The 15,431-nt window shown below is 59.4% G+C and overlaps 2 protein-coding genes across 2 annotated transcripts; both read right to left on the bottom strand.

The window, feature by feature from the left end:
• Window positions 1–1,023: 1,023 nt before the first annotated feature.
• Window positions 1,024–2,241, bottom strand: SPEM1 (spermatid maturation 1; the record flags this gene model as incomplete). Its single annotated transcript, XM_082860648.1, is given in 7 exon segments — window positions 1,024–1,325; window positions 1,328–1,371; window positions 1,373–1,560; window positions 1,562–1,639; window positions 1,641–1,747; window positions 1,947–2,004; window positions 2,104–2,241. Coding segments are annotated over 7 exon segments (915 nt in total).
• Window positions 2,242–4,876: 2,635 nt separating this feature from the next.
• NLGN2 (neuroligin 2) lies at window positions 4,877–14,466 on the bottom strand (the record flags this gene model as incomplete). Its single annotated transcript, XM_082860369.1, has 7 exons — window positions 4,877–5,750; window positions 6,551–7,147; window positions 7,513–7,705; window positions 7,828–8,013; window positions 8,187–8,336; window positions 10,459–10,509; window positions 14,010–14,466. 7 exons carry the CDS (start codon window positions 14,464–14,466, stop codon window positions 4,877–4,879), a joined length of 2,508 nt encoding a protein of 835 aa, XP_082716495.1.
• Between the last annotated feature and the right edge of the window lie 965 nt (window positions 14,467–15,431).

Here is a 15,431-nt window from a genome sequence, read left to right as displayed (position 1 = left end):
CATTTTCCATCAAGACTCCAAACACATAACAGGTGCTCAATATAGACCCACTTAATGGAATCAGCTTAAAATGATCGATAACGTTAGTCAAATGAAAATGAACAGAGAAGCAGGGTGATTCATAAAAGGCCTATCTGCTCACATTCCAGGAACCCATCTGGTATGGAAGGTGAGGTCTAGTCCCTTCGACCTGGCTCCTTGTTCCCAGGTTGTGTGCGTGTGTGTGATCCCAAGTGTCTAGAAGTAGGTAGGGCCTGGGTTTCCCTGCTGTCCAGTGGATGCAATATCCCGATGAGTTTACATGGGAAACTGAGGAAGGTGGGAGGAGACTCTGATGGGCCAGTAGCAATGGGAATCTACCTGTGGGAGCAGGGGGATGGAATGTCTGAGGCCATGAAGTTGATCCTTGGTGTCCGTGTGACCATGAATAAGTCACTTGGCGTCTCTGAGCCTCAGTCACCTCATTTGTGACATGGAAGTGCTAATCAGAGCAGTGAGGTCACACAGGGCTGTGTGGACGCAGCCCTTGAGAGTGTCCTCAATATTTTATCCTCCGCTCCAAGCCTTCTCGAGTATACAGGAGCTTTGGGTTCTGACTGGGGAACTGTGAGGGCCTGGGTACCCTCACTCTCAGCCATCCCTCCCCAAAGGAACCAGGGCTTCAGAGGGACCACACCTCACCTGTAGTTACAGCCTAAATCAGGGCTCTGGTAGGAGCCGGACCTCTGAGAGACTGAGGCCAGTACTGCCTGGGGATCTGGAATGGGATTTGGGGGGCTTCCCTGGGCACTAAAGAACAGAGTAGAGGCAGGTGGGAGCCTTGGAACCAAGAAGGGCCTGGGGAAGGGCTGAGGACAGGGCCTGGTGAGGCCAAGAGGTTGATGAGGGTCCTCAGGGCTCTCTAGGCCCTGTTGCCAGGGAGATCATTTCCTTAGCAACCAGGCTTCTGGGTGCTGTGTGGGCCCTGGCACCCCCCCACACCACCACAAACCACCTCCTCTCTTCTTTTTATTCTTCTTCCAGTCACCTCTCTGTCAGGGAATGGTATACCCAGGCCTTTCCCGTCCCCTCAGCCGTGCTGGATCCAGAGACCGGGGGGTAACAGTGGGACAGGGCCTCCACCTCCCTGGTCAGCTCCCGCAGCCGCCGCCTCACGTCTCTGGCATTATAGGCTACGCGCCCTGAGGAGTGGCGCCGGGGGATGTCTGCGACGTGGGCTGGGCCCAGGATGGGTGGCTGGGCTGGCGGGCACTGCTCCTGTTCTGCCTGGGACACCCCCCACCCGTTCTTGTGGCTCAGGGCCTGAGGGCTGTGGGGCGGGGGTTCAGAGGGTACGCGTAGGCCTGTAGGCCCAGCTCTGACTGCCCCTCTTTTGAGTGGCCTTCCCTCTGCAGTTTGCTGGAAGCGGATGGTCTGGGTAGGTGGCTCCACGGCATCCTGGGCCCAGGGAGTCCAGAACCCCTGGGTGGACTGAAAGCCTTCCCAGTCCTTGGGGCAATTCCAGTTGTGGGGGCAGATTGTTGTGTGCTGACGTGGGGGCTTCTCGTCATCGCAGTCAGTTGTCAGGGGCCCAGGCTATGGGGCGGTGGGCGCGGCGTGCTGAAGAGTCTCGACGGCGATGGTGGCGAGTGGGTGGGGGGGGACACGGTCATTTTCACAGGGTCCATGGTGCACCGAAGGCCGACTGCAGGGGCGCTCTGCTTCGGGGGCTGGGTGTGCTTCGCAGGTGAGCATAACTCAGAAGCTTCTGTGGATCAGGGACAGGTGAGAGGCTGGTGGGGAGCCTGGCTTCTCCAAGGTTGGAGAGGCAGGGTGCAGGAAGAGAATCTGCATAGTTACGGTGTCTGAGCAGGGAGAGCGGGAGAGGAAGGGGCCCGCTTAAGGTCAGGGCTAGAACATCTGGTTTCTGCCTTTCCTATTCCCCAACCTCCCCATCCTCCACTTACCTTTCTCACAAATAACTCGAAACACTTGGTGTAAGAAGCCACGGAGTCTGCGCCAGAGCTAGGTGGGGGAGGACACAGTGATTCCAGGCAGGCCCCCGCCACCCGGCCTGCCCCCCAGCCATCCTGCCAGCACCCTCCCACCCGGCCCCACCCTGACCAGTGTCACCGTATTGATGCCAATGTTAACGCAGATGATGAGGCCCAGCAGCGACAGGATGGAGTTGCCCAGGTCCTGGCAGTTGTTGGTGCTGTGACACGAGGCCCAGCCGGGCCGGGGCCACTCAGCCGTGGCCATGGGGGTCCCTAGGCCCCCAACCTACTGTGCCCACAGTACCATCGGCCGCCTTCCTGTCCCAGAGGCTCCTGGGGGTAAGCGGGTCACAGTGATGTGGGGCTCTCCCTCAAAATGTGCCAAGAGGGAGAGTCCTGGGCCTGTGTTTGACCCTCCAGCCTGAGCCAGGGCTTAGCAGAGGCCAAACCCTTCACCTTGCGTGTCTCTCCTGTAGCCAGCCACCTGCACCAGCCCATAGGCCCTCTGGCCTGTTTGCTGTCTGTCCCCATCAGCCCCTGCCTGGTCCTCTACGCGAGGCTCTGACCTCTGCACAGACACTGGTCCTGATCTTAACTCCCCGAACAACCTCATTACCAATGACCACCTCACCCCAGCACCCACTCCCCCTTTCTCTCTGACCTCAGAGCTGTTCACTGGCAAGGGCTGTGGGCTCGGACCCCCTCCCTCTCCCTCACTGGCAGAGTCACTTCTCCAGGGTTTGTTTCTTTAGAGCCCCCCCCCCACCTCCCAACACAACAGCAGGCAAATCCAACAGTTAAACTTTTATATTTACAATATTCTCTTCATCTTTTGCCAGGTTTAAAAATGTGTACAGAGCCGCGAAGGGTTGGGGTGGGGGCAGGGGATTGTCAAGGAATTGTTCTGGGGACAGGGGCTGGGCATTGGAGTCCGTGGCTGAATCATGGGGTCCCCCAGCCCCCCTCCCATGCCCCAGTTTGGGGGGCATCTGTCTACAGGGTTCAGGGCCCAGGTCCCTAGCATTTAGAAGGCAGGGCTGTTTGGAAAGGAGCTAGACCAGGCAGGGGAAGGGGTAGGAAAAGAACTAAGTTTCCATGGGTGGAGGTGGGGGCAGAGGGACAGGCAGGAGGCAAAGTTCTGGGGAGCCAAGACCAGGGATTTGGGGGTCAGTGGAAGACAGCACTCCACCCCCTATTCAAATTTGGCACCAAGGAACCCACAAAATGCCAGCAGACGGGGATCGGCTCCTTCTCGGCTGGTGTCCCTTGAAACGCTTCCCGACATTGTTCCCTTCCCCAGAGGCCCAGACCGTTCCTCTGTGGGCAGTCGCCTTACACACATCCTCTCAGATCAAATTCTTCCTGCTGGTGTCTGCCCAAGCGCTGTCCCCCACTGCCCCCTCCATCTGTTCCTCAGTGCAGCTGACCCCGCTCTCTCCCCCAACCTGTCCGGGGAAGCCTTTCTCCCCTGCTCTCCTCCCCTCCCCCCTCCACTGCTCCTTTCCCTCAGCCCTGGGGGCCCAGGGGAGAGGGGGCAGGTCAAAGGAGGGGGTGGGCAGCTGAGGGGAGAAGCTGGCTTGAGACCTGGAAGGGATGTCTTCAGAGGGGGACGGCGAAGGGGGGAGGGAAAACAGGGGCAGAGAGGGAGGGATGAGACATGGCGAGAAGAGGGACGCAGGCGGGACCCCTTTAGCTGCCACCTCCCCCTCTCCTGTATCCTACCTGCCCGGGTCCAGGGCTGAGGAATCCTTGGCACGTTTTGGAGGGTCTTCGCCCCTCAAACCTACCTCACCAGTTTGGCACGGATGAGCGACGGTCTGAGGACTGAGGGAAGAAGGGCTGCCCTCAGACCGCGGTGAGAGTTTTGGTCAAACATGCACGGCCTCTGTGGGTGGCAGGTGCCACGCAGCCCCCCACCCCCCGAACTCTAGGGGAAGGAAGGGCAGAGCTTAGGGTCTGTTCATCTCCTCAGGGTTTGTCCCTCCCCCTCAGCTTCTGTCAGTTTGAAGTCCTTTCACTTGTCCTTCTCACAAGTCTCCCTTGTGAGAAGGTAAGTGCTGGGCCTGAGGCCCTAAGATGCAGGGAAGTGCTGGAGAGAAAGGGGCCGTCTGCATGGGAAAACATACATCCACATGCAAGAACATGTTTCCACTCAGAAATGCATCCTGGACCCAGGGGAAGACACGTTCCCAGGCAGCACAGGGATGCAGGATCTCCTCCCTTCCCCGCGGCAGGGAATGTGTGTCTGTCATCTGTGGAAGGCGAGGCCTGCCCTGGGGAGACCGTGCTTCACCTCACTTGTGCCACGGGGGATACACATGCTTCGCTGGGGCGGGAGGGCTGGGGGCAGGGCAGGGGGGCTGTGATTTCCTCGCTACTTCCCAGGCACCACCCTGCGTCGTCCGGTGGCCAAGGGTCGCTGTTTGTGAACACACCACTTCCAGGGTCTCCAGGGGGTGGGAGGAGGGAGGAGGTGGGAGAAGGCATGAGGGAACAGGATTCTGGGGCACAAATCCCCACAGAAATTCTTTGAGGGAGCCAACATGTGTCCAGGGCGGCAAAAAAAACCCTCACCCTGCACATGGGAAAACGCACCCCCTCGTGAGAAAGCACACCTCCACGTGGGAAAATACTTCCGCGTCTCCACACACCGAAGACGGGTGTCCAGACGACGGAGGGGAAGAAACACCCCCCCCAGTTGTTCAAAGGCCCACGTCCGGAGAAGAGAACGGGCCACTCCGCGCGGGAGAAGCGCACGCATCCCGGCGAGGAAACCCATGTCCACCTAAAGCTCCTCGACGTGTGACAGCTCCACACGACAAAAGCCTGTCGCCAAGTCCTCCTCCCTGCCTTCTGAGCGGGCCGGGAGGGCCGGGGAGGGGGGCCTCCCCAGCCGCCCCCTATACCCGAGTGGTGGAGTGGGGATGGGGGAGCGTGTTGTTGTGGCTGGTAGTGGTGGGGGGAGGTGGGGGGAAAGGCCCAAAGGGATGGAGGGAGGGGGGCGGCGGGGGAGGGGGTGGCCCCAGGCCGCTGGGCAGCAGGGTCAGGGCCCCGGGGGCCAAGAGAGGCACATCGTCCGGCGCCCGGCGCAGGGCCAGGGTGTAGTCGGGCGGGCAGGCGGGGCGCAGGGCCTCCGCAGGGTCCGCCCCGACGCCCCCGCCCCGCTTCAGCTGCAGCGACACCAGCTCCTCCTCGGGTGGCAGCTCACGGCCGGCCGCAGGGAGCAGGGGGCCCCCGCCGGGCACGCCGGAGCCCGAGCCGCCGGGGGGGCTGAGCCGCCTGCACCGCAGCTCCTGCCGCCGGTCCCGCTTGTAGTAGAGGGCGGCGAAGGCAAGGATGTTGAGGAAGAGGAGGGAGGCGCCCACGGCCACGGTGACGCTGAGCTCCGTGGAGTAGTCTCGGGAGTCCCCGGGGAAGCGGTCGTAGGCCCGGGGGCCCGGCTCGGGCTCGGGCTCGGGCGGCAGGGTGGCCGGAGGCGGCGGGCGGCGAGTGCCCGGGGCACCAGGGGGCGGGCGCGGCGGCCAGCGCGTGGCGTAGGGAGGGAGGCGCGTGGTGGTGGTGAAGAGCTCCGTGTGCAGGTTGTGCAGGTGCGGCACGAGCTCCAGCCAGAAGGCCACCTTGTTGGCGCGGTAGTTGTCGCGCACGCGCGGCTTCAAGCCGATGTGCAGGTACTGCTTCTCCTTGCTGTTGAACTTGCTCCACACCACCTCCTCGAAGCGGTTGGGCTTGGTGTGGATGAACTTGGTGTCCTGTGGCACCGGCTGGTTGGGGTCGCTGTGGACACAGCGGGGCAGGGAAAGGAGGAGTAAGGGTGAGGCTCCCATGAAAGGCGGGGGTGGGGGCCTGCTATGGGAGGAATGGGGAGAGAGATGGACAGAGATGCAGAGAGCTGGGGAGACGGGAAGAGAGACAGAGACGGACACGAAGAGACAGAGAAACTGCCAGAGACGGACGGACAGACAGACAAATAGGGATGAAGCCAGACTGCCAGAGACAGTCTGAGATGAGGACAGAGGGGCAGAGAGGGCAGAGACAGACCACCAGTGACAGAGGCAGAGTCTGAGACTGAATGAGATAGAGACATATGGAAACAGAGACACAAAAGGACATGAGAGACAGCTAGGGGGAAACCAGCGAGTACAGAGTAACCAGATCAAAGCAAGCAGAGATATCAACAGATTTCAAGAGAGAGAGGCAGAGACAGCAATAGACAGACAGACACAAACCCTCACACACACTCAGACACACAGACGGGAGCACTCAGACAGCGGGCCGAGCTCTGGGAGGAGAAGGAGAGAGCTGGGTGGGAAAGGGAGGGAAGGAGAGACAGACACGGAGCCGAAGGCACCAAGTGAGCCCGCCCCCCAGAAAAGACAGGGACCTCTCCGTCCAACTCTTCTGAGTCTTCAACACACACAGAAGAGCTGTCCGGCAGGTGTCTGAGTTGAGAAGGCAAGAGTGCCTTGATGGAGGAATGATGGCCGTGTGAAGGAGAGGGAGAGAAGGGGCTGAGGATGGAGGGGGTATGTGCCCTGACCTGCAGGGATGCCCGACCCAACCCCTCTGGCCCTCACCCGGTCTTGGCGAAGTTGGTCCAGTAGGTCATGACCACGGCGCTGAGCATGACATCATTCTTGGAGAAGTTGCAGGGGAAGAGGTCGGTGGCGCCCACCATGGGCACACCAAAGACGTAGGGCAGCTCATCCCCGTGTGCTGCATCTGCCCACTCGGGCCGGCCCTCAGCCTGGCAGTGGTGGTAGAAGGTGTAAAAGTAGACAGGGGACTGGTAGTCAGCGTGCAACTTGGCGGTGGCCACAGCCGGTGCCACCCACTGGTGGTCGGTAAAGAGCGCCAGCAGGGTCTTGCGCCGCATCTCGCCATTGTCCCTGTCGGCCCAGTCCGTGTACATAAACTTGATGGTCTCCCGCAGCACATCCTTGCCCTCCGGGTAGCCATACAGGTTGTCCACAAAGTTGGAGACGGTGAAGTCGAAGGCGCTGGCGGACACGCCATCCTCGCTCTCCGCCGAGTCCTCCACGAACTTGAGGCCCTCTCCCTGGTTGACACCGATGAGCATGTCGTAGTTGAGGAATTCTCCCTGCTGCATGAGGATCTCAGGGTCATCGGGGACTACGTCACCGTCCACCACGGGCCCAAAGGCGATATGGTAGCTGGGGAGAAGGGGTCAAGGTCGCATCACCTGTTCACCGGCCTCCTCTCAGCTCACAGCCTGCTGAGTCCTCTGCTCAGAAGACCCCTCTCCCCTAGCTAAAACCTTCTGAGCCCTTCAGGGTACTTGGCCTCTCGGGAAGTCCTCCCTCAAGCACTTCATGGAGTCTTGTGCACATTGGCTCTGTTTAGGCACCTCCGCTTAGGGAAGGCTTCTGGGAGAAGGCAGGGCCCCGGGAGGGCCTTGAAGCCCACCTCTCCTGGCTAAATGGAATGCCTGTGGCCTGCGGGCACCTCTCACCCTCAACCTCCTTGGAACCAGCAAGGAGAATGGAGGCCTGGACCTGGCCCTCTCCCACCCCCATACCGGGCAGGCTGCACGTCCTGGTCCACCAACTCCCGAGAAGGCTTCCGGCGCAGACACTCCACAGCCTCGGCGCTGTCCTCCCGGTCACAGCCCACCTTGGCCGCCAGCAGCCGCGTGTACTTGAGCGGCTGGTAGTTGACAGACCAGCTAGAGATGGCAGTGCCACTCTGGGCGATGGCCTTCTGGAACAGCCCTGGTGGGACAGGCAGGCTTTAGGCTGGGCTGTAACAGCCTGAGGGAGGAGAAGGGGGACCTGGTGGGGTCGGGGGTGTGAGAAAGGGGACAGGAGGGACAGGCTGAGGAGGTGGCTGGTACCTTCCGAATGGTGGGAGAGGATCAGAAGGTTGACACAGGAGGCCCCTGCTCCAGATCCGAAGATGGTGATGCGCTCGGGGTCGCCCCCAAAGTGGGCAATGTTCTCACTGAGCCAGCGCAAGGCCTGGATCTGGTCCAGGAGCCCATAGTTGCCTTTTGCAGCCTGGTCCCCAGTGCTGAGAAAACCTGGGGGTAGAGGAAGAAAGGGGGCTTCCTGGGGGTGTCACAGCACCCTTGCCCTCTTTATGGGCAGCTCAGTCCAGCCCAGAAGCCATTCTGCTTCTGCTGGGTTTAGAGGAACCCTGCCGGCAGGCCCTCCTCCCAGACTCCAGCCCCTAGAGTTGGCTGCCCACCCTCACCGAGCACCCCAAGCCGGTAGTTGAGTGTGGCTACAATGACGTTGCCGTAGGCGGCCAGGACAGAGCCATCGAACATGTTCCCGGTGCCCTCCATGTAGGAGCCGCCATGCAGAAACAGCATCACCGGCTTCTTCCCGGAGTCCCGGATATCTGCGTGGGGAGGGGGCGGGTAGGTGGGCCGGGGGGTGGGGGACAAGGACACAGTCAGACCAGAAGCAGCACCGCCCAGCTCCCAGGCCTGCTGAGTTCCAGCCCTGAGCTCAGGGGACATGTCACTCCCATCCCTGGGGGGCAAGACCGGATTCCCCTCCCTCCCTCCCCAGCTAGCCCTGGCAGAAGATCCCTCCCCACCTCCTGCCAGTGTGCCCTACAGCACTTCTCCCCATGCCTGGCAGACCTTCCAAGAAGCCTAGCAGAGGCAGGGCTGGGGGCTGGCCCTCCTCAGGGCATCTGCTGGACCCAGGGGAACCCCTCCCCACACACACACAGCAAATCTCCCTCCTGCTCCTAGGAAGAGCGAGCTCCCAAGGCTGCCACTGGAGCTAGAGATCCTGGGAGGGTCCTGGCGTTTCCTTCGACTCAGGCCGTGGGCCTCAGCTCCACATGGTAGCCTGGTCTGTGGGTGAGGGGGTGCCAGGCCCTAGGGTCCCTGGGGGCTTGGTCTCCTCCCCGCCCTAATTCCTTTCTAGGTCACCTCCCCAGTTACCATGGCAACCCCCAGCCTAATTACTGTGGCAGGAGGCGGCAGGGTGGGAAAGAGCCTGCCTAATGAAGCCAGGGTGCAGCTCTAGTCTCGGACCCCCCAAACTGGCCTAAGTCCTGAGCTCTGGACCCTTCTCTTGCCATGTCACCAAAGGATCCCATGATCACTCCCATATGTAGAAGGCCCCTTGAGGGGTAACTAATTCTGGAAGAGGGTGGGAGTCTGAGAGGGCTTGCCGGGGTCCCTGCCCCTGCAGCTCCTCCACGATGCAGCCACAGTGCCTGTGCTGGCGTCACCCCTGGCCTCCAGGCCCTCCTCTTTCTTGACACCTGCAATCTCTGACCAGCCTGGGCACTCGGGCAAATAAGATCCAGGCCTAGGGTGACGCCAGCACAGCTGGTCCCCAGTGCCTCTGCCCACCTCCCTCATGCCGCTAGGAACTTCCCTCCTGGCAGAAGGTCAAACAACAGGTCACTGAGACACTCCCCTCCATCCCCCCACAGACAGCTTCCTGCCTCCTGTCTCTTAGGACCTTCTATGACACCTCCTTCCACCTGACTTTGGCCAGGAGCTCCTAGGTGGGCAGTGCCCTCTCTGTGTCCTCCCCCAATCCTATTCTTCCCTTTGTTCCTGAACCTCCAGTGGCCTTCCAACAGTTCAGGCTGGTCTCCTTCCCTCCGAGGTCCTGTCCTAAATGTCCTCACTCCTCCCTGCTCCTCCCCACCCAGCACCTCCACTCCCAGCGAGGGGGGAGGGGGAGTCAGAAAGGGGAGGAGCAGGAAGGGGGGCTGGGGCGACAAGAATTCAAAACCAACAACAAAAAACAGGATCAAGAAAGAAGAAAGAAAGAAAAAAACAACAACCAAAAAACAAGAAGCTCTCGGGGCAGATTCAACAAGAAAAGAAAAAAACCCAAAAAACCAAGAAACCGAAAAAGATCCGTTTTTGGAAAAAAAGAAAAAAAGAAAAAAGTTCTTTGCACTTTTTCAAAATTTTGTGGTGAAACTTCAAGATTTTGGGCCCTGTTTTCAAAAATGTCCAAATTCTTTAATTTGCTTCAAATGTGCGTTTTCTGCATCGGACAGGCTTTGTTTTGGAAACTGTAGCAGGTTTCTGCTGTCTCGACTGTGTCATCAATTTGCCAACTTAAATTTGTTTTTTTCAAATGTTATTTTGCTCCAAATTAAAATTGTTTTTTCAAATGTTATATTTCACAAGTTTCAAAACAGTCCAAATGTCTGTCAAACTAAACATTTTATCCAATTCTTTGGTGTTTTTTTGGTTTTTGTTTTTTTTCTGACATTCCAATTTCTTTTTGCACTTTATTTTCGCCATGTTTAAGCTTTTCTTGCCGGTTTTCTAGTGGGTCCAACATTGTTCAAATTTCGTTTGAAGTTTTCGTAATTCTTTTTTCCAATTATTACAAATTTTTCTTTTCTTTTCTTTTTCGTTTTTAGTTGGGAAAACGACTGAGGGGCCTTGAGGGCTGTGAGGGCATTTAGTTAGGGGCGGGGCCGAGAACGTCCTCTTATCAGCAACCACATGCAGCAGCGGGATTTTTAAATCTACCTGTGTCTGGCGGATTGAGCGTCGCCTCGTCACGTTTTTTTGTGAGCGGACCTAAGACCGGGAACACAAAACAGAGAAAAAAGGACAATTTTGTGGGGAAAGATGGGGGTCGAGGGGAGGTGGTGGATGGGGAGGGGAGGAGAGAAAGCAGAAAAGGGGAGGGTGAGGGGCAGAAAAAATAAGCCAAAAAAAGCAAAATTTGTTTTCAAGAAAAAGAAACCAAGAAAAGAGAAAAACGTTTCTACAACCCAAATTTTGTTCCCCTCCCCGGAAAAAGTCATGCCCCAAAGAAAAGGCTGGTTTTGGGGGGGTGGGGTGCCTGAGTGGGCTGAGGCCTGTCTTAAGACATATTGATTTGGCTGGAAAGGATTTGGCTTGTCCAAGTGTTTGCTAATTGCTGGAAATGAAACGGTGTTAGAGGTGGGGTGGGTGGGAGGGGAGGGGAAGCCAACCAGGGAGCCTGGGAGCCCAAGGCCAGCTGTGTCCCGCCCGGGGAGGGGCGCCACCACTCACGCAGGCCCTCTTCAGGACCAGCCAAGCACCTGCCCACTCCCCTAGGCTGTAGAGAGGAGGGGTTCCAGCAGAAAGGACTCTGCTTCCCTCTGGACCCATCTGGAGGGCAGAGGGTAGGATGGGGGTGGGGCAGCCCGTCCCCACAGCTCACAGCCCCTGGAAGCCCTCAGCTCTCCACTGGCCGGCAGGGGGGAGGTCAGCGAGGGATGCCTGCCCACCTCCCAGCCTCTCACCAGCCAGCATTTCTCTTCCATCCGCACTCACAAGCCTGACTTCTCACCCCATCTCCCTACTGTGGGGTGAAGCAGGGAAAGGGGTCATCAGGTCTTGCCCTCCACTCCACCTCTTCCCTCTGACCCCCCTCCCCACCCTCATCCCTTACCCAGGCCTGCTCTCCTCCCCCACAGATGGTGAACTCCCCACCAGGGGCGCCAGCCCCCCACCAACCCCTGCTCTAATGCCAAAAGCCCCCCTCCCCAATTGGGGGTTCAGTCCACAAATAGGGAATAGGAAACACAGTGGCCCTGAGCCAGCCCGACACATAAGGTGCCAGGAGGCGCGGGGAGGTGCAAGGTGTGCCCCGTCAAGGAAAGGCCTCAGACTGGGCTCAGAGTTTGGCTCTAGGCTTCTTTCAGATTGGGAGATTAGTCAAGGGAGAGCTGGAACCCAGAGACCTGAGGGGTTCCCCCAGGCTGATCAATTTCTCCTCGGTGGCCTGGGGACCAGCATGAGGAGGGATGGGTCAGTAAGGCTGTGGCCAGCCTCCACAAGGCTTCTCCCAACTGGTGGTGATGGCCCCAAAGGGACCCATTAGGATCAGGGCCTGTTCTTCTCCGACAGGATAGGGATGGGGATGGGGATGAAGTCAGCAGGGCGTGTGTGCGCGTGAGAATATGATGTGTGCGGCTGTGTGTGTATGAGTGTGTGTGTGTGTGTGTGTGCGCGCGCCTGAGTGAACGTCTTCCTCTCAGAGCTGGTGTGAAGATTCAGTGAGATCACCTGAATGTGTCAGGCCCCAAGCAGGTCTGCAATAAGCGATGGTTAAAAATACAGAAGGTGTGGGCATGGGTGGGGTGGGGGCAGGGTGGGCAATTTGTGTGGAGGTGTTGGGGTGGACAGTCCATTAGTGGGAAGTGCTGGGTGAATGTTTCACATGAGGGGTGACGAGACAATAGCCCACTGAGCGGGGCTTTGCAGGCGGGACAGCTTTCTACCTGAAGATGTGGGTGGAGAGTCCACGAGTGGAGAGCATTGAGATGGGTGGCCTATTGGAGGCACTAGGGTGAATAATTCACTGGTAGGAGGGCGCTGGGGTAGGTGGTCCATGAGAGGGCAAGGGAAGGTAGAGTGGACGGCTCTGAGGCAGAGGGTGTTGGGATATTGGGGAGGATGTGTGGAATGTATTAGGGTAAGTGGTCTATCAGAGTGCTTGGAATCTGAACAGGATTGGGGTAGAAACTTCCGTGCATTGTGTGTATGGGTGGCTAGGAGGCGTGGCTTATACGGGGAGGGGTAGTGATGGTGTTGAGGTGCATGAGGTGTTCTGTGATTGGCATGTCCTCCGGGTGCAGGGAGCGAGGTGTTGGAGTACTTGATCTGTGAGTAGGGTATAGGGTTGCCACCTGTGCTGTCACAGCCTGAGGTATGATACTGATGACCTCTAGGCAGGAGCTGGGGTAAGCAATGTCTGAGAGGTGTTGAGAACATAGGGGACTGTGGTGTGAGTAGCCTGTTGGAGCACGTGGTCCAGCTGCAGGGTTACTGGGGTAAAGGCCTGTGTATGGGTGTTACTAGGGCACATGATCTATCCCCAGAGATACTGAGGAGCACAGGTCTACATGGGTGACAGGGTACACAATTCCAGAGAAGTGTTGGTGTCCGTGCTGTGTGAAGGTGCTGGGAATTTTGATATGTGGGATTCTAGAGCACAAGGTCAGTGTGCCGGTCGGTTGGGTACCTGACCTGAGTGTTGAGTATTTGAAATTCCTGGTCTTGTAGTGGGACTTGAGTTCATGATGTGTGGGTGTTGGGTGTGTAGGGTGTACAGTGGGGTTCCTGGATACCAAGCCTATATGTAAAGTTGTTGGAAAACGGCCTGTGGCGGGTGTTATCAGAGTGGATGGTCTCTGTGTGTGTCGGGGGTTTTGGAGTGGTGACACGGGGAGGAGGAAGGATAACGTGGGCGCTCTTAGTGAGGATGGTCTGTTGGGGTGGCTGTAGGCCTGCTGATTACCCTCTGCCATGGGCTGCTGGAAGGTACTGACACTGGTTGGGCTCGATGTGCTGGAGGCTGGCTGGGGGGAACTGTCCGGTGGGAAACTGCTGCTGGGGACTAGAGCACTGCCGCAGTGAACTAGAGAGTTCATTGTCAAGAAGAGCCAGCTCGGAGCCCCAGGGAAGGTGTTCTGTTGGGGATGGGAGGGCTGTGCTGTGAGTGGAGGGGCCCTTGGCAAGGAGCTTCCCTGATCCTTCGGGAGTGTATAGCGATCAGGGGACAGAGCATCCTGGGGAAGAGGCACTCAGCTCAGGTGAGGGGCCCTGCATGTGACAGAAGGACGTCTGCCCATGCTGGCCTGGGGAGAAGGAGTCTTTGCGGTCCTTGAGGTGCAGGTGGAGCTCAAGTGGGCAGTGGCTGAGGACAAGCCCAGGCCTGGGCGCAGGAGATGGGGCAGAGCCGGAGTGGCTGTCTACGCAGCTGATGATGGATGCCTCCACCACCTGACCGCCCTCAGTGTCCCCTCTGTGTGTGCCTCTGTGGGCAGCGGGTGGGTAGGTCCAGCCTAGTCCTGCTGCCCTCGCCATCGGCTCTCTGGGTGCACAAAGAGCTTCTGGGCTGACTGTGGGATTCGTTCCTGGGACTGCCTGGCAGGGACCCGTACCACCCTGGGAGGGCACGCAGAGCCCGCAGGGACGCACTGCCCCTCACGGCCCCGGCAAAGGCCCAGCTCCCGGCCCGGGGCCTGCCGGCGCCTGAGGGTGTGCATGGATGTCTGTGGGCTGTGTCCACCGGGGGCCCGGCCCGGTGCCCGCGCCCTTACCGTCCTCGGTGGGCACGTAGAGGTTGAGGTACAGGCAGTCCTCGCTCTGGTTCTGCACGTAGGTGGCGGCCGCCTCCAGGTTGTCGGTGAACCACACGGGTAGCATGATGGCGGGCAGCGCCCCGTGCAGGTTCTGCGGGCAGGCGGGCGGCAGGGTGGTGGCGTTGCGCACGCCGGGCCACGAGGCGGGGGCCTCAGGCGGCTGGAAGCGGCGGGCGCCCAGGGGGGGCGTGGCGTAGGGCACGCCCAGGAACTGCACGACCGGGCCCAGGATCTCGTTGTTGAGCTCGCGCCGCACGCCGCGCACTCGCCCGTAGGCCGTGTTCACCACTGGGAAGCGCTCCTCCCCGAGGCTGCCAAGACCCAGGCCCGGGCCGCCCGGGGCGCCGCCGCCGGGACCCCCTCCCCCCCGCTGAGCCCCCGCCAGCCCCACCAGACACAGCGCCAGGAGCCACATGCTGATCGGGGGACCCCCCCTCCCTCCCCGGGACCCCCCCCCTCGGAGAGAGAGAGAAGGGGGGGGAGAGGGAGGGAGGCCCCCCTCGCCCCAGGAGGGAGGAGGGGGCGGGGGAAAGGGAGGGAGGAGGGGGGTGGGGAGGGACCTGGGTTAGACGGGACAGAGAAGGGGTCTGTTCCTCTCCATGGAGGGGGCGAGGGGTGGGGAAGGGGAAGGAAGTGGGAGAAGGTGAAGGCAGGCCCAACCTGCGGGGAGGAGGGACAGACAGACGGACGGACAGAAAAATACAGAGAAGAGGTGCAAGAAGGGAAGGGAAATTGGACGGGGCAGACAGACAGGAATGGGGAAACAGAAGAGACAGGTGGTTAGTGAGTCGGAATTCAGACTAAGTTGTCCCCCTTCTTCCATCCTCTGGCCCCTTGACACCTCCCCCCCCACCCCAGCCACCCCCTCCCCTCAGCAGGGACCCAGATAGAAAAGTCTGAGGCTGGGGTGAGGTCCAGATGTGTTAAACGTCTAGGACCACCAGAGGGGAAGGAGGGTCAGCTCCCCAGACCCAGTACTTCCCCTTCCAGCTGTTTATCCCTCCCAGGCATGTTCTCCTCAGGGACTCAGGAGTCCCAGTTCCCACCTCCCTGGGAGGGATGAGACAGACAAGGAAGAGAAAATAAAAATACCAAGTCATTAATTAGCAGGAAGTGGTGGGTTTGTTTATACGTGTTAATCACTTCTGAGCTGTAATTTCATGGCACTGAACTCCCACCCCAGGCCAGACTTGGGTCTTTCTTGGGACTGCACAAGCCCAGCACCTTACCCTCCCTTCAACATCTCATTCTAGAAGGATTTGTGTAGTGGGGGAGACCCCTGCACCCCAGGGCCTCTCCATTTCTCCCCTCAGAAGTTAAGGTGCCTTGAGGCAGGGAGGGGATGGGGAGGGGATGCTGGAGGGGCAAATCCGGGGACAG

Source organism: Leucopleurus acutus, assembly GCF_964270905.1.
Source record: "Leucopleurus acutus genome assembly, chromosome: 19".
NCBI lineage: Eukaryota > Metazoa > Chordata > Mammalia > Artiodactyla > Delphinidae > Leucopleurus > Leucopleurus acutus.
This window is presented reverse-complemented; position numbering and strand designations above follow the sequence as displayed.